The sequence below is a fragment of the Thalassophryne amazonica genome, chromosome 2 (genome assembly GCF_902500255.1).
Source record: "Thalassophryne amazonica chromosome 2, fThaAma1.1, whole genome shotgun sequence".
Classification (NCBI taxonomy): domain Eukaryota; kingdom Metazoa; phylum Chordata; class Actinopteri; order Batrachoidiformes; family Batrachoididae; genus Thalassophryne; species Thalassophryne amazonica.
The window spans coordinates 153,615,678-153,630,618 of NC_047104.1; the positions used below are offsets into that span (position 1 = coordinate 153,615,678).

The 14,941-nt window shown below is 40.8% G+C and overlaps 1 protein-coding gene across 1 annotated transcript; it reads right to left on the reverse strand.

The window, feature by feature from the left end:
- Positions 1 to 441: 441 nt before the first annotated feature.
- LOC117503264 (calmodulin-like protein 4) lies at positions 442 to 5,676 on the reverse strand. The gene is given in 6 exon segments (XM_034162475.1): positions 442 to 659; positions 3,391 to 3,409; positions 3,411 to 3,580; positions 4,903 to 5,043; positions 5,390 to 5,420; positions 5,506 to 5,676. Coding segments are annotated over 6 exon segments (462 nt in total). The 5' UTR covers positions 5,509 to 5,676; the 3' UTR covers positions 442 to 561.
- Between the last annotated feature and the right edge of the window lie 9,265 nt (positions 5,677 to 14,941).

Consider the following 14,941-nt stretch of genomic DNA (forward strand, 5'->3'; position numbering starts at 1 on the left):
CAGTATATAAGTTGCTCCAGAGTAAATCACAGGACTTCTTGAACAAGTAAAAAGAAAAAAATGCCACTTATACTCTTGGAAATAGGGTACCTATGAAAAACATTAAATTCAATCGTCACATTTTGTTACAGGTAAGGTGTAAACAACATGCAACCTACTGCATATGTCTTTGCTATAAACAATGACAGTAGTACTGCATATTCTTGTAGGACTTTTAACAGCCTTCAAGGAAAATATGGAAGAGAGCAGAGGTTCTACATTAATATATTGAATTTGGGAATAATTTATGTATGGGGTATTTTAAGATTATGTGTGAGAATGACTAAAACCACAGTGTAAAAATATGTCGAAACACTGGAGTTGCCAGGATCCACATAATACAGGTTTCCAGAATAACTACTCCGTCAGCCCAGTTATTCCACTGCTCCTAGTGTCTGGATTGCGTTTAACAGTAATTCGGATGGTTAAATGCAGAGACAAATTTCATTGTATGTATTGTGTATGTACAATGTCAATAAAGGCCCTTCTTCTTCTTCTTCTTCTTCTTCTTCTAGTTGACAATCAGTAATCGACAGGTGGTAATGTCACCATCTTTGTGAATGCTTCGTAGTTGATGGCTCCATTGGACTTGACATTTGCTTCTTTAAACAGCTCATCCACTAGAAAAGAAGAAAGCAGCACTGAGTTTGACAAGAGAACTGAGCCTACTTATAACAGTTATCATCTGAGATTATGGACAACACTGGTGAGAAATCCATGAGTGTAGTTTGTTAGACCAGAACGTCTCTGTCCTGACCCTGGAGGCTTCCCGAGGTGCCTATTTAACCTGTATTTATCTGAATCAATTGAACATCTTGACCTAACAAACTATTCTGGAATGGAATAATTACAGTGAGGAAAATAAGTATTTGAACACCCTGCGATTTTGCAAGTTCTCCGACTTAGAAATCATGGAGGGGTCTGAAATTTTCATCTTAGGTGCATGTCCACTGTGAGAGACATAATCTAAAAAAAAAAAAAAAAAATCCAGATATATGATTTTTTAATAACTGATTTGTATGTGACTGCTGCAAATAAGTATTTCAACACCTGTGAAAATCAATGTTAATATTTGGTACAGTAGCCTTTGTTTGCAATTAGAGAGGTCAAAAGTTTCCTGTAGTTTTTCACTAGGTTTGCACACACTGCAGCAGGGATTTTGGTCCACTCCTCTATACAGATCTTCTCTAGATCAGCCAGGTTACTAGGCTGTCACTGAGAAACACGGAGTTTAAGCTCCCAATTGGGTTTAGGTCTGTAGACTGACTAGGCCACTCCAGAACCTTGATATGCTTCTTACGGAGCTCCTCCTTGGTTATTCTGGCTGTGTGCTTCGGGTCATTGTCATGTTGGAAGACCCATCCACGACCCATCTTCAATGCTCTAACTGAGGGAAGGAGGTTGTTCCACAAAATCTCCCAATACATGGCCCCGGTCATCCTCTCCTTAATACAGTGCAGTCGTCCTGTTCCATGTGCAGAAAAACACCCCCAAAGCATGATGCTTCCACCCCAAAGCTTCACAGTAGGGACGGTGTTTTTGGGATGGTACTCAGCATTCTTCTTCCTCCAAACACGGTGAGTGGAATTAAGACCAAAAACTTCTATTTTGGTCTCATCTGACCACATAACTTTCTCCCATGACTCCTCTGGATCATCTAAATGGTCCTGGGCAAACTTAAGACGGGCCTGGACGTGTGCTGATTGAAGCAGGGGAACCTTCCGTGCCATGCATGATTTTAACCCATGACGTCTTAGTGTATTACCCACAGTAACCTTGGAAAAAGTGGTGCCAGCTCTCTTCAGGTCATTGACCAGCTCCTCCCGTGCAGTTCTGGGCTGATTCCTCACCTTTCTTAGGATCATTAATACGCCATGAGGTGGGGTCTTGCATGGAGCCTCAGTCCGAGGGAGATTGACAGTCATGTTTAGCTTCTTCCATTTTCTAATAATTGCTCCAACAGTTGATGTTTTTTCACCAAGCTGCTTGGCAATTGCCCTGTAACCCTTTCCAGCCTTGTGGAGGTCTACAATTTTGTCTCTGGTGTCTTTGGACAGCTCTTTGGTCTTAGCCATGTTAGTAGTTAGATTCTTACTGATTGTGTGGGGTGGACAGGTGTCTTTATGCAGCTAATGACCTCAAATAGGTGCTTCTAATTTGGAATAATAAGTGGAGTGGAGGTGGACTTTTTAGAGGCGGACTAACAGGTTTTTGAGGGCCAGAATTTCTGCTGATTGACAGGTGTTGAAATACTTATTTGCATCAGTAGCATGCAAATAAACTATTAAAAAAATCATACATTGTGATTTACGGATTTTTTTTAAGATTATTTCTCTCACAGTGGACATGCACCTAAGATGAAAATTTCAGACCCCTCCATGATTTCTAAGTGGGAGATCTTGCAAAATTGCAGGGTGTTCAAATACTTATTTTCCTCACTGTAAGCGGCCATTGGCTGATCAGGAAATATGGCAAATATGAAAGATGCAGGTCCTCCAGGATCAGGTTAGTTTAGCCCTTAGTTACACTGTATGTACATGACTTGGTCACTGAAAGAGTTAGTCCAGTTTTTCTGCAATACGCCAACATGTGGGTGAAGCTCTCTGAGTTAACATGAAATTAAATGTGATCCAAGCCATTACATTGAAAAGATGAAACAAATACTACAAGAACTGCAATCCATTAATGTTATTATTACTATTATTATTATTATTGGGTGTCAAAATCAAACCCCTCGTGAACATCATGACACCTGGGGAATGTTCAGCAAAATGGATAAAATTAAATAAAAACCTAAGGGCTGTCATTCCAAAACAGATGCAAACCTAATATTTGGCATTTATCCACAAGTTTGGTGTAGGAACACCTGTGATTTTTTTTCAGGAGGATCCAAGAAGGTGACCTAGTTAGGAGCCCCAGTGGGGCCGTCATATTGAATGACCTGAAGTTAGCTGTGTCCATGGTCACCGTCTATCTAACATGTTTGACCTCAAACAGGCACACAGGTGTGGTCTTTACCTCCGCCCTCAGTTGTTGGGTGGTATAGAGGTAAAAGTACCATGGAACTTAAAGCTGTTGCTTCAACGATTTGAGCAACCAGGGGCCGGGTGCTTTGAGCAGCTGTTTCAATGTTGACAGATTTAAAAGTTTAAAAAAAAAGCTTAAATCCCCACTTTTACCTCTTAAAACTCGTGTTCGTTTTCAATCCTAATATGGTGACATACAAAGCTGACTTCAAATCACACTACAGTATGTTGTTGATTCGAAATAGTCTGCATGTTTTTTTTACATTGTTAAGTATCAACAGTTAATTACACTGTTCTCCATTATCTTGTAGCAGCTGTACTTCACCTTCCTTGTGTGTGAGTTTTCTCTCCTAATAGCGTGAGTTTGGCTCGGAGCTCAGACGCCTGGATGTACCCTTTCTTCTGTTTGTCTGTCATCCTCAAGGCCTCCAGGATTTCAGTCGTGGGGTCTTCTTGTTGCATCTGTCTGTGCATCATGGTCAGGAAAGTTGAGAAGTCCAGCTCACCTGTCTTTTCTGAATACAAATGTGACACAGTTATTAGTAAACCCATTATTTTGACCAGACTTGCATTTTCTCATGTTAGATCTGGACCGTACAGCAGGGTTGCTAGTTTGGGCAGGTCATTTATTATGTTAGGTTACAAAAATTACCATTAGACAGCATATTAAACACAGCTGTAATGAGGTTTGAGTACTGACATGCCACCAGATGGCAGCTTTGCACTTTGTTTCAGTCATGGCAAGCTTTGGACACACTTTCCCATTCAGTTTAATGGGAAAGTGTGTCCAAACGTTTAATTGGTACTATACCTCACTCTATCCAAACCACTGAGTTGGGACTGTCCACTGGATGAAGTAAACTGATTTCTTCTCCACCCAACAGGTACAGTGCATAGGCATTTGATCTGTGACCATTGTACACAACAACAATGGAGAAACTCTACAAAGTGCAACGTTTCTCTGTTGCAATACCAGCCACAGCTTCATGGTTGATTTGGACACTAGGTGTTTTCGTACAATAAAACAGAACAAAGTCAGTCTCCTATGTGCCTTGGAACTGAAATTTCATGTCTTGGTTTTAAGGAAATCCTTCCCTGTGCTACTCCTCCATGAATCTATTATTATAAATATAAATCCTTTCTGTCAGTAAGGATAATCATTTCAGCACTGGCTGTTTTCTGAGGTTCAGCGATGTGGAAGTGGCGAGGTCTTAGTGGGTTGATGCAGCTAGTTTGAGTATGTTCACCCCAAGGGATGGCGTAGTCAGGCAGATGCTGTGGCAGACTGACTCCTTCTAATAGTGTCAAAGGTCACCCCTGTCAAGGAGTGCAGGACCAGGCTCAGATTTGTGTATCCTCTGGGAGTTTTGTGTGTTGTCCTCCAGTCATTGCCATGAATGACTGATATCTTTCTACTCACAGAATCACTTGGTGATGGATGACTTTCCCTGAGGTGTCACTCCACTGGTCATGGGTAATGTCAATGCAACTGGTGGCACTGAAAGGGTTGAGGACAACAATGATCCTCTTGGATTTGGCAGCCATAAGGAAAATGACTCAATGCTGCTCAACTTTTGCAACTAGTCAAGAGAACTTGTGAACACTGTCACAGACTTGTTGTGGCTTCCCTAAGGATTCAGTTGAAGCCTCGCAGACTGCTGTCTGCCCAGTGTCTAAGATTAAATCTGGCTTGACTGGCGAACACACAGCAGAAAATGAATAAATGAATCTTGAGTGTCCACCCATGTTTAAAATTGTGAAAATTTTCCTTCTAAGGGAATCCTCCTTTTTAAAACTCACATCAAGAACAGACTTTTGCTTTGGGTTTGTACTGTACCTATTTTATGAACTTGAAGATGTCGATCGATCTCATTGAAAGTGGGACTTGTACCCAGGCAGCGCATAACTGTGATCAGATCTTTGGTGTTAATCTTTCCCTTGTGCTTCCTGTCATACAAGGAGAAGCACTCCTTGAATTCTGCAAGGAAAAAGGAGTTCATTTTATCAAAATGACATTATTATTATTATTATTTATTGAAGACATTTTTAATATAATACAGTAAATCACAAATTGACATGTTTTGTATAAATGTGATTAACTTTTCAGGAAGTACTCTGATAGGGAAGTAATAAGAATGGGCCAAGTCACTTTCATCGTGAAAGCAGTTCTAAAATTTTCATTTCTAATCTACCATCAACTTATTATGAAATGATAGGGATAGATATCACATACATGTACATACTATCTAGTCACATGTCACAAAGACTAAATGGTAAATGTGAACAGCTGGAAAACAGTACGAAGGGCTCTGAAGTTCTCTTACCATTGATTTGAGCCGGTGTGAAGAATTTAGCCTGCAAGGTGACAAGACACCTATAAGTACATAAGAAAATACTTTTAAAATAAAAATAAAGCGTCAACAGAATCGACTCCTCTTACCATGATCACCCGTTTTGTTCCAGGAAGCAGAGTGCTCTGGACAGACTTTGGCACCTGTGTCTCCTCCTTGGTTTAAAGTCCACCACCTGCACACATCTACATAATTTAATACGTGTTGCTGTGGAAACACAGATACCGGATCTGCAGTGTTGCATTATCTTTTCCCTTTCCAGCCCTGAAATGAAACAACTGGACAATTTAATTTATTAATACCAAACACTGTAGCAGCAAAACACACAAGGTTTTAGTTTTTTTTTAAAGGTGTCATTTTACACATCTTTTCAGCAAGAAAATGTGTCACCAATGTATAAAAAACTGTAGCTAAATATATCTCACATACACAGACATGAATTGCCCTTATAGAAAAACAACGATTCAGTAGTGTTCAGAATAATAGCAGTGCTATGTGACTAAAAGATTAATCCAGGTTTTGAGTATATTTGTTATTGTTACATGGGAAACAAGGTACCAGTAGATTCAGTAGATTCTCACAAATCCAACAAGACCAAGCATTCATGATATGCACACTCTTAAGGCTATGAAATTGGGCTATTAGTAAAAAAAAAAGTAGAATTGTAGCAACAGGTGTACAAGGCAGCTCCGATTTTTCACGAATGGCATGCAATTCCTCCTTCATGCACTAGTCAGCTCCAATCATGTTCTGTGTGAAGGGGCCCTTAGAGCATTAGCTGTAATGTTCTCAGAATATTTGTAAGGAAAGTTTCTTTTTGGTTCCCAGAATGTTTGACAATAACATTAGCACAACCATTCCCAGAATGTTAAGTCTAACATTTGTGCCTGGGCTACATAAAAGCAAGGTAAGCCCCTTCGGCTGCTCCCTTGTTTTCATTAGGAATCACCACAGCACATCCAAGGTGGGTGTACGTTTGCACAAGTTCTACAGCAGATGTCCTTCCTGATGCAACTCCACATTAAATGGAGAAATGTGGCAGGGGTAAGGTTTGAAGCAGGAAACTTCCACACTGAAACGATGAAAGAAGACAACTTAAAGAAGATGACTACACTGCAGTACTGAACGCTCTATGATAACAACAGAACCTCTGGCAGAGGATCTTACCAGATGCTGTATATAAGGAGGCACCATTTGAACTGGTTGCAATTGAAAGTAAAAGGTGCAAAAGGTGCACTACCTCTGCAACATCCTGCGATCTCTTCCTATATATGCTATAACTTTTAAATTGTAATTATTACAACTTTTACTTTTCATGTGTAAGTCGCATCTCTGCTGCACCTGTGTGTTTTGTTTTATTATCCCATGTTCCTGTCACCCTGGCTTGAGTAAGCTTGTTCTCTATTGCAGAGGTGGGACTAAGTCACCATCAAGTCACTCTCAAGTCATGAATCAGCAAGTCTCAAGTCAAGTCTCAAGTCATAATCACCACCAATTGTTTGCAAGCTGACTTGAGACTTGACTTGGGACTTGCAGATTGATGACTTGAGAATTACTTGACAGTGACTTACTCCCAGCTCTGTTGCTCCCTTGTGTTCCCATTTGGTTAATATATGTGTTTGCCATTTAATCAGTACACTTGCGTCTAATTAGTCCAGTCGGTTGTGTTAGTCTTTGCGGGTCCATTGATGTTTCTTTCTGTGTCATGCGCTACCAGTCACCTGTGTCACCCTACTTTCCAGTTGTAGTAAGTTACCAGTGGGGTTTTCTTTGCACTCCTTTTTGAATTGAATCTGTCTTGGTTTTTGTACTCTTTATATTGACTGTCTTAGTTTTACCTTGCTTATAAGGTCACACCTTTGTGTTAATTTTAGTGGGTCCATTGTTGTTTATTTATTTGTTTTATTTCTGTGTCATGCACTACCAGTCACCCTACTTTCCAGTCGTAAGTAGTAAGTAAGTAACCAGTGTGGTTCTCTTTGCACTCCTTTTTGGATTGACTGTCTTAGTTTTATCTTGCTTCCTCTTGTCTTGGATTCATCTCACCCAGAGTTTAGGGTAGAACTGTATTTTTGTTGGAACTTCCCCTCTCTTGTTTTTGCATTCTTGGATTCCCTCACCCTGTGTGGGTGTTGAATTTTTGTTCAGAATGTTTCTTACTTGGATTTTGTGATTTGTTAACCTCTAGTTGTATATTAAACACTGGTTTTTGGAACTCACCTTTTGTGTCTCGACTGACCTGCATCTTGGGGTTTTACTTGGTTAATTCCACGCTACTAATCATAATAAAGTGCAATGATCTTGTACCACTGACTGAATGGAATTTTAAAAAGAGGAGAGCGGTTATCAGAACATTAGCTGTAAAGTTCTCGGACTGTTTCAGAGGAAAGTTTTTTATTTTGGTTCCCAGAACGTTTGACAATAACGTTAGCACAAATGTTTTGAGAATGTTAGTGTAAATGCAGCCATTAATCCAAATTATTTTGTAAATACTTTTCCTTATATACACAAATTGCACTATGGTTTTTATGCTTACAGGGTTCAAATGGAGTATTTCATTTATTTACCCTGCATCTATACACTTTGCAAGAATCACTGTTAAAACTCATTTCTTTGGTGCAATTACAGTGTTTGGCCACCTGTCTGGGGGGCGCTCTAATTTATTTTTAAATTTAAGATCATGGTTTTGTGGTTTATACATCCTGTTTGGTTTACATCCTGGCCGCAGATGCACGTTTTTCTGTCAGCAACAGGCAGAAGTTTATCATGAAAGCATTGTGTTATTCAAGACAGTAAGTGAAGCGTTAAATCACAAATATGTTGACACTAAAAGATTCTGTACAAGGCATTGTTAACTCATGAAAGGTGTGCTCAGTGTGCCACTCTCGTTGGCGCGACATCTCTGCTATTTTGGAATTGTGGGATAACTCACCGGACTACTTTTGCCTGACCCAGCACTGAATTTGCTGACATGAGAAGGCACTGGTGGAGGAGTGTGAGTATTTACTTACGATGATTTAGGCATAAAAACACACAAGATACACAAGTTCTTGTGCCAAATATACTCCTTATGTTTTTGTTACCCATGAAAACGCACTGTCATCGCAAATACAGCACTGTTTGCGAACTATTTTTTTGTGTAGGAATTCATCAAGCACGTCAGCCACGGGCGCGCACTAACACAGAATACCCAGAAACTGGGTAGTTGTTTGGCCAAAACGAGAGCATCTACTTTTAGCTTGCCATAAGCTAAGCTAGTGGCGCTCATGAGAGTGTGGTGTGAAGCATCTTCAAGGCATCCATGCTAACCCTCCCATTGGTTGCAAGCAGGCAAAGTGGTTAGTGGTTGTTTTAACCTTGGTTATAATGTGAATGTGTTCTTCAACAAATGTGTTAATTTAAGAATTAATATTTTGTCAGTTTTTCTTTATTTGTCTGTATTTTTAGTTCTACGGTGTTATAAGGTGTTCAAGTCACAAAGTTAATATCAGTAAAAAAGAACCTGAGTCTTGAGTGATCAATGGGCAGCATAGTTAGACCTAATGTTCTGGGAATGTTTTGAAGGAAAGTTTTTTGGGGGGGTTCCCAGAACATTTGGCAATAATGTTAGCACAAATGTTTTGACAGCGTTAGGCCTAATGTTCTGATAACGTTACCTAAAGTTAGTCTAGTCATTGAAAGAAATTTGGAGTAAGAAAGATGGTGAGACTAGAATTAATATATTTATCAAATAAAAATTACAAATGATCCTGCACTAATTAGTATGTGTGCAGCTGTAGCAGCTGCACTCTGCATTGTGTTGTTATGACTCCGCCCATTCACTCCCCTCGGGGCACGAACTCACAATCTTCGGCATGGAAGTTGGACCCTCTAACCACATGGCTAAAACCCAGGGCTCTGGCCTTGTGACCAGAGAATCCTTTTGAGCTATTGGGAGTGAGGTTTACTAACTACATCTGCACAGCGACACCTGCTGGCCTCCATTACACAGCCATCTCAGAAAACAGCATCCTCACCTATAACCACCAACACCAACTTGGTCCATACAACACACAACATCTGCTGACATTTTTAGACACTCTTTACATGGATATAATCCTTGAGAATGAGAGGAGTCTAACTGGAGGCCATCTGAACAAGTATGTTGTTGTTTTGCATAATGTGGGTTTTCAGCACTCAGGTGTGGTCAGTCGGTGGTTTGCTGGTGGAATATCTCCTTCCCTACTCAGCGTTCCTAAGTCCAATAGGAGTTTTTTTCTCTTCCTGGAGGTGGAAGGTATATGACCAGCATCCACATACCCAAATGGCCCTGCTTGCGGCCATGGATGCAGCATGTGATGACATCACAGCAGAGTCCTGCAGAAGGTGGATTCGCCACTCGAGGAGATACTTTCCTCACATTTCAAGAGATGCTATTCCCTGTGATGTATATGGAAATATGTGGCCGGACAGAGAAAAACATCTGGATGTGCATGAATGCTTTACAGCACTTGTATGTTCAATTCCAATATGTACTGCAGTATTGTTGACAGTTGTGCACAGCTCTGCCCAAAGGGAGTTTCTTTGTTATAAATAAGGGTGTATTGTTTTCTTTTTCACAATGCTGCGAACAAACTATAACTGCAAAGTGCATATGCAGTAAAAATGTGAGACATACATATTCAGTGTCTTGTACTCAGTTACCTCACAAAATACTGTGATGTGTGTGTAACCCAGTGGGTTTTAGTGCCCAGAAGAAGAAAACTATTGTAATGTCAATCATTTTTATTTTAGTGCCCAAAAGAAGAAAACTATTTATTGTAACTTCAATCATTTCTAATCTGTAAATCAAGGCCACTTATAGGCCAAAATGGAAAAACTGTCTCCCCATTGGCTCAAGACTCTAATTAACCCACCCCTCCCCTTGCCGAAGCGAGTACATGCTCATGTTCTTTTTTCTTTCTGCCGATTGAGAGAGGCGAAAGCGCACACAAGAGAACCTGAGGATTTTAAACTGAATAAAATCAAAGATAATCCAATCACATCATCTTAAAGAAACCACATTGAATCTGACACATAGGAGGACCCGACCCGACCCACCGCTGCAATTTGGAAGCCATTGGAACACTTTGATCTGCGGGGAACTGGGCTGGAGGACTGGACTCTGATGAGAATAACTATAGAAGCATCTCAGCTAGTTCCCCCCATTCCATCTACTGGATTTGGATCTGGAATTCTCCCTGACAAGGGAGATGGCGAGCCTACGCTGTTGAACTAAACCGAGCCGGAGTTGGCCTTTTGAGAGAGCAGGCCACTCTTCCAGCAACACGGACAAGTGGAGTGTGGTAGGACGGAACCACACAATGGACTTTTGACTTGACTAAGACACTAACTAAGCCGGCAGGACCGACAATTGTTTTGAGCTCACATAGGGACACTGGGGTTTTATATTTTGTTTATTTCAACAATGAATGTGAACTGGGTCTTTACAGTTACTTGGTTCAAATTATTCTGTTCAATATAATTAATCTAAATGTTAACTGTGGCTCCAGTAACCGTTTTTTGACTCTTGCTCTTGTCTCATTACTCTCCTTCCCGAATCTAGTCTCTGGTCCATCTTAATTATACGGTCATTTCATCATTACCGCAGAATCCTGGTTACAGCATTATATCTTGGCGAGCCAGCCAGGAGGGTTTTAAGCATTTGTAGAGTCATTAGCCACCCCAAAATATTGGTGACTAACTTCAGTGTTTCTGGAGCTTCACAGATTGTTTTATTTTTATTTGCTGGTACTTACGTGTTCTAAACATGGATATTGTGAGATCTGAGAATGTTAAAGTCAACCAAGCTGTGTTGGTCAGTGGTTTAATTAACACTGAAATTGACGATGAAGTTTTTGAGTTTCTAAAACAGTTTGGTCCTGTCAAAAGACTTGTTGAACTACAAAGTAGTGATAAGGTCATTGTAGAGTATGTACATGAAGCTACGGTTGATGAGCTTGCAAAACAATTACCTTATGACAGACCTTGTATTGCAAAACCAGATGTTATCCATCATATTTAAAACCTAGCCAGCGCTTATAGCATTGAAACTAGTGCCTCAGCTACTGATACTTATCTGTCAAGGTTAAAAGATGTAGCTACTCAAAGTAAAAGATCATTTGAAGACATTCTGAAGGGGGAGTTAGCCAAGATTGAGAAGTCACTGGGAGGGGAGAGAACCACTGAATCTGCTGAACCCTTTGAACAAGAACCAGTGCCCTCCAGTTATCTGCCTCTTCTGTCACCTCCTCCTTCACCAGTTAAGTCTGATTCCACTGTCTTAAATGACTCTCAACCAATTGCAGAAACTGCTAAGCAGACACAAAACATTCCTGCTGATCTTTTGAACACTCCTGAAGTCCAGCAAGTCATTGTAGAGCACATTGTTAGAAGTAATGAAGTTGCATCTCATTCAAACTCTCATTAGAAGCTGAAACCTTTCTCTGGCAGAGTTCCACACCCTTCCTTTGAAACTGACTATGGCACTTGGCGCAACAGCGTAGAGTTTTTCTTAACGGATCCTTCATTCACTGACACTCAAGTTGTACGCAAAATTGCTGAAAGTTTGTCACCACCTGTGGCAAACATTGTCAGAAGTCTCAGGCCGAAATCAAGTCCCAAAACTTACCTTGAACTGCTTGACTCTGCTTACGCCACAGCTGAAGATGGCGTAAGCAGAGTCAAGCAGCACCTGTTTGCCCGTTTCCTCCACACCAATCAAAATGTCAGTGAGAAACCTTCAGACTTCATGCAAAGATTACACATTGCCTTGAACTCAGTCATCAGCAGAAACCACCTTGCTTCAACTGACTCAGGCAAACTGCTTCTCAGGCAGTTCTGCAGGGGCTGTTGGGACAGTGCACTAATCTCCAATCTCCATCTGGAGCAAAAGAAAAGTGATCCACCCCATTTTGCAGAACTACTATTGCAACTAAGAACAGAGGAAGGCAAGCAGGCAAGTAAAGTGACACGAACGAAACAGCACTTGGGGATGCAAAGGACACGAGTTTATTCCAACATACAAATGTGCCCCCAAGGTAGGACCAGTTACGAGCATGACATGGACAAGGAAATGGACATTCAGGAACAAATTGCAGACCTTCAGATGCAAATTGCACAATTCAAAGCTGACAAGACAGGGAAAAGAACAAAGAACCCCCCCCAAAGAAACCAAAAGAAAACCAAATGCTAACAGTCAAAGTGAGCCCAAAGAAATCCAACAAATAAGTACAGCGCTGCCCAAACCAAAGCCTGGATATTGCTTCAAATGTAGCGAGAATGGTCACATCTCCTCCAACTGCACCAATGACCCAAATCCTGCCCTCATAGCAGCTAAAAGAAATACTTTGAGACAAAAACAAAGTGAATGGGACATAGTCCACAAAGTCACACACTATGTTGATTTAAACTAGAGAAAGCACCTATCGCGGGACAGACAGGTGCTAAAGACAAACAATGTCCCATAGAGAAAAAGACAAAGAAAGCCTCTTGCAAACCCGCAAACATCAATCCAGATCTCAAACTTCCAAAAAGACTTGTGGGTAGAAAATGTACAGCCAGAGTTCCCATCAGCAGAGTAGACTGCAGCTGTTTTCTCGACACAGGCTCTCGGGTGACAACTATCGCAAAGTGTTTCTACCAAGAACATCTTTCTGAACACGCCATACCACCCATCAGTGACCTTCTTGAAGTTGAAGGGGCAAATGGTCAGCCAGTGCCATACTTAGGGTATATTGAAACCAATATGAAGTTTCCAAAAGACTTTCTTCAGACCGAGCCTGAAGTGCTTATTCTTGCTCTTATTGTACCCGACCTCCACTCTAACTCAGACACACCCTTATTAATTGGCACCAACACACTTGATCCTTTGTATGAGCAGCTCTGTGAACACACTTACCCCAATCACAAGTCACTCCCATATGGTTATCAGCAAGTGTTAAAGACTCTTGAAATCAGAAAAAAGCAAAGTGACAACGGCAAGATTGGCTTAGTTAAACTTAAGGGCAGACTCCAAGAAGTCCTTCCAGCCAGTCAGAAAATCCTACTTGAAGGTTTTGTGCACGCTAACCACGCCAAGTCTTATCAGTGTGCACTCATTGAACAACCCACCACTTCTTCCTTGCCCGGTGGTGTGTTTGTAGATTGTTGTCTTATTGACTTGCTGAGAAATGAGCCATACAAAGTTCCAGTGCTCTTGAGAAATGAAACCAACCACGACATTACTTTGCCCACCAACTGTGTCCTTGCTGAGTTACATGTTCCTGATTCTGTCATACCTTGCCAGAAGCCAGAGAGAACTGATCCAAAGGCCTCTATTACCCGTCACTCACAGCAGCAGACCACTAACTCGAAACCTCCTCTTTCTTTTGATTTTGGCACTTCACCACTGTCTGAAGAGTGGAAGCAACAGATAACAGAAAAGTTGAACACGTTCTCTGATGTTTTCTCTACAATGATCTTGACTTTAGCCATGCCACACACATTAACCCTCTGGGGCCGACGCCATCGTATACGACGGCTAAGACCAAGCTTTACTAAATTATAAATAACTTTTTAATGATATGAGATAGAAACATACTTTTTTGCTGAAAAGTTAACTCCGTGGACTTTCGAACCAGCCATTGGGCATCTTTGTACTCCTCATAGAAGCTGTGTGATGACATGCGCAATGTGAGTGTCCAATCGGAATTGGTTCACTGTCACATGGTTTTCCAAAATCTAATCGTAGGGCAGATTTACCTCATGTAAAAAGCCAAAGATCGTTTTCAGGAGTGATATGTTACTAGTTGGCCCATTTGAATAGCCCCCTGGGTGCTCCAATGAGTACATACTATTAGTACATACTCAGTGTGCCCTGCGCCATTATGCACAGCGATCAGTGAAAGCAGACGGAGAGCCTCTGATGACAATCTCACATGCTCAAACAAAGAGTGTGTAACTAGCAGGATTGCTCCACTAGTTTGCATGTGAGTGTTACTGGATAACTCTGGCCCACTTTGTCTCCTTACAGTCTGAGGAGCGGCCCTCCCCCTCACTTCACTGATATGGTAAACAAGTGCTTTACGCCGAGAAAGCAACAAAGTGTGAATAAAAGCTGCGTTAGGATCAGCACAGAACAGTCCAAAACAGAGTAGAAGTAGAAGTTTGTGTTGTAACCTTTGTGTAATAGCAGACAGAAATTGCTTTGAGATGAAGACAACAAAACGCATAGACCATTTTGTATATATTGTTCAAAATGTGCATTTGTGTTTATTGTTTGAACCTTTTTGTTGTACAGTCTTTCACACAAGACCTCAAATTACCTTTATAAAGTGTCAAAACAGTTGTTTATTATAGTTTGCTGTGTGTTTTGAATAAATGTGTGTGGAAAATTATTTCTGCTTTAGTTTTCTTTCTTATTTTTGTTTGTAAACCATTATTACACTTATAAAACACAACAAAAGCATATATATTCTGAAAGCATAGATTGTTCTGAAAAAAAGAGACATAAAACTTGATTGTGGG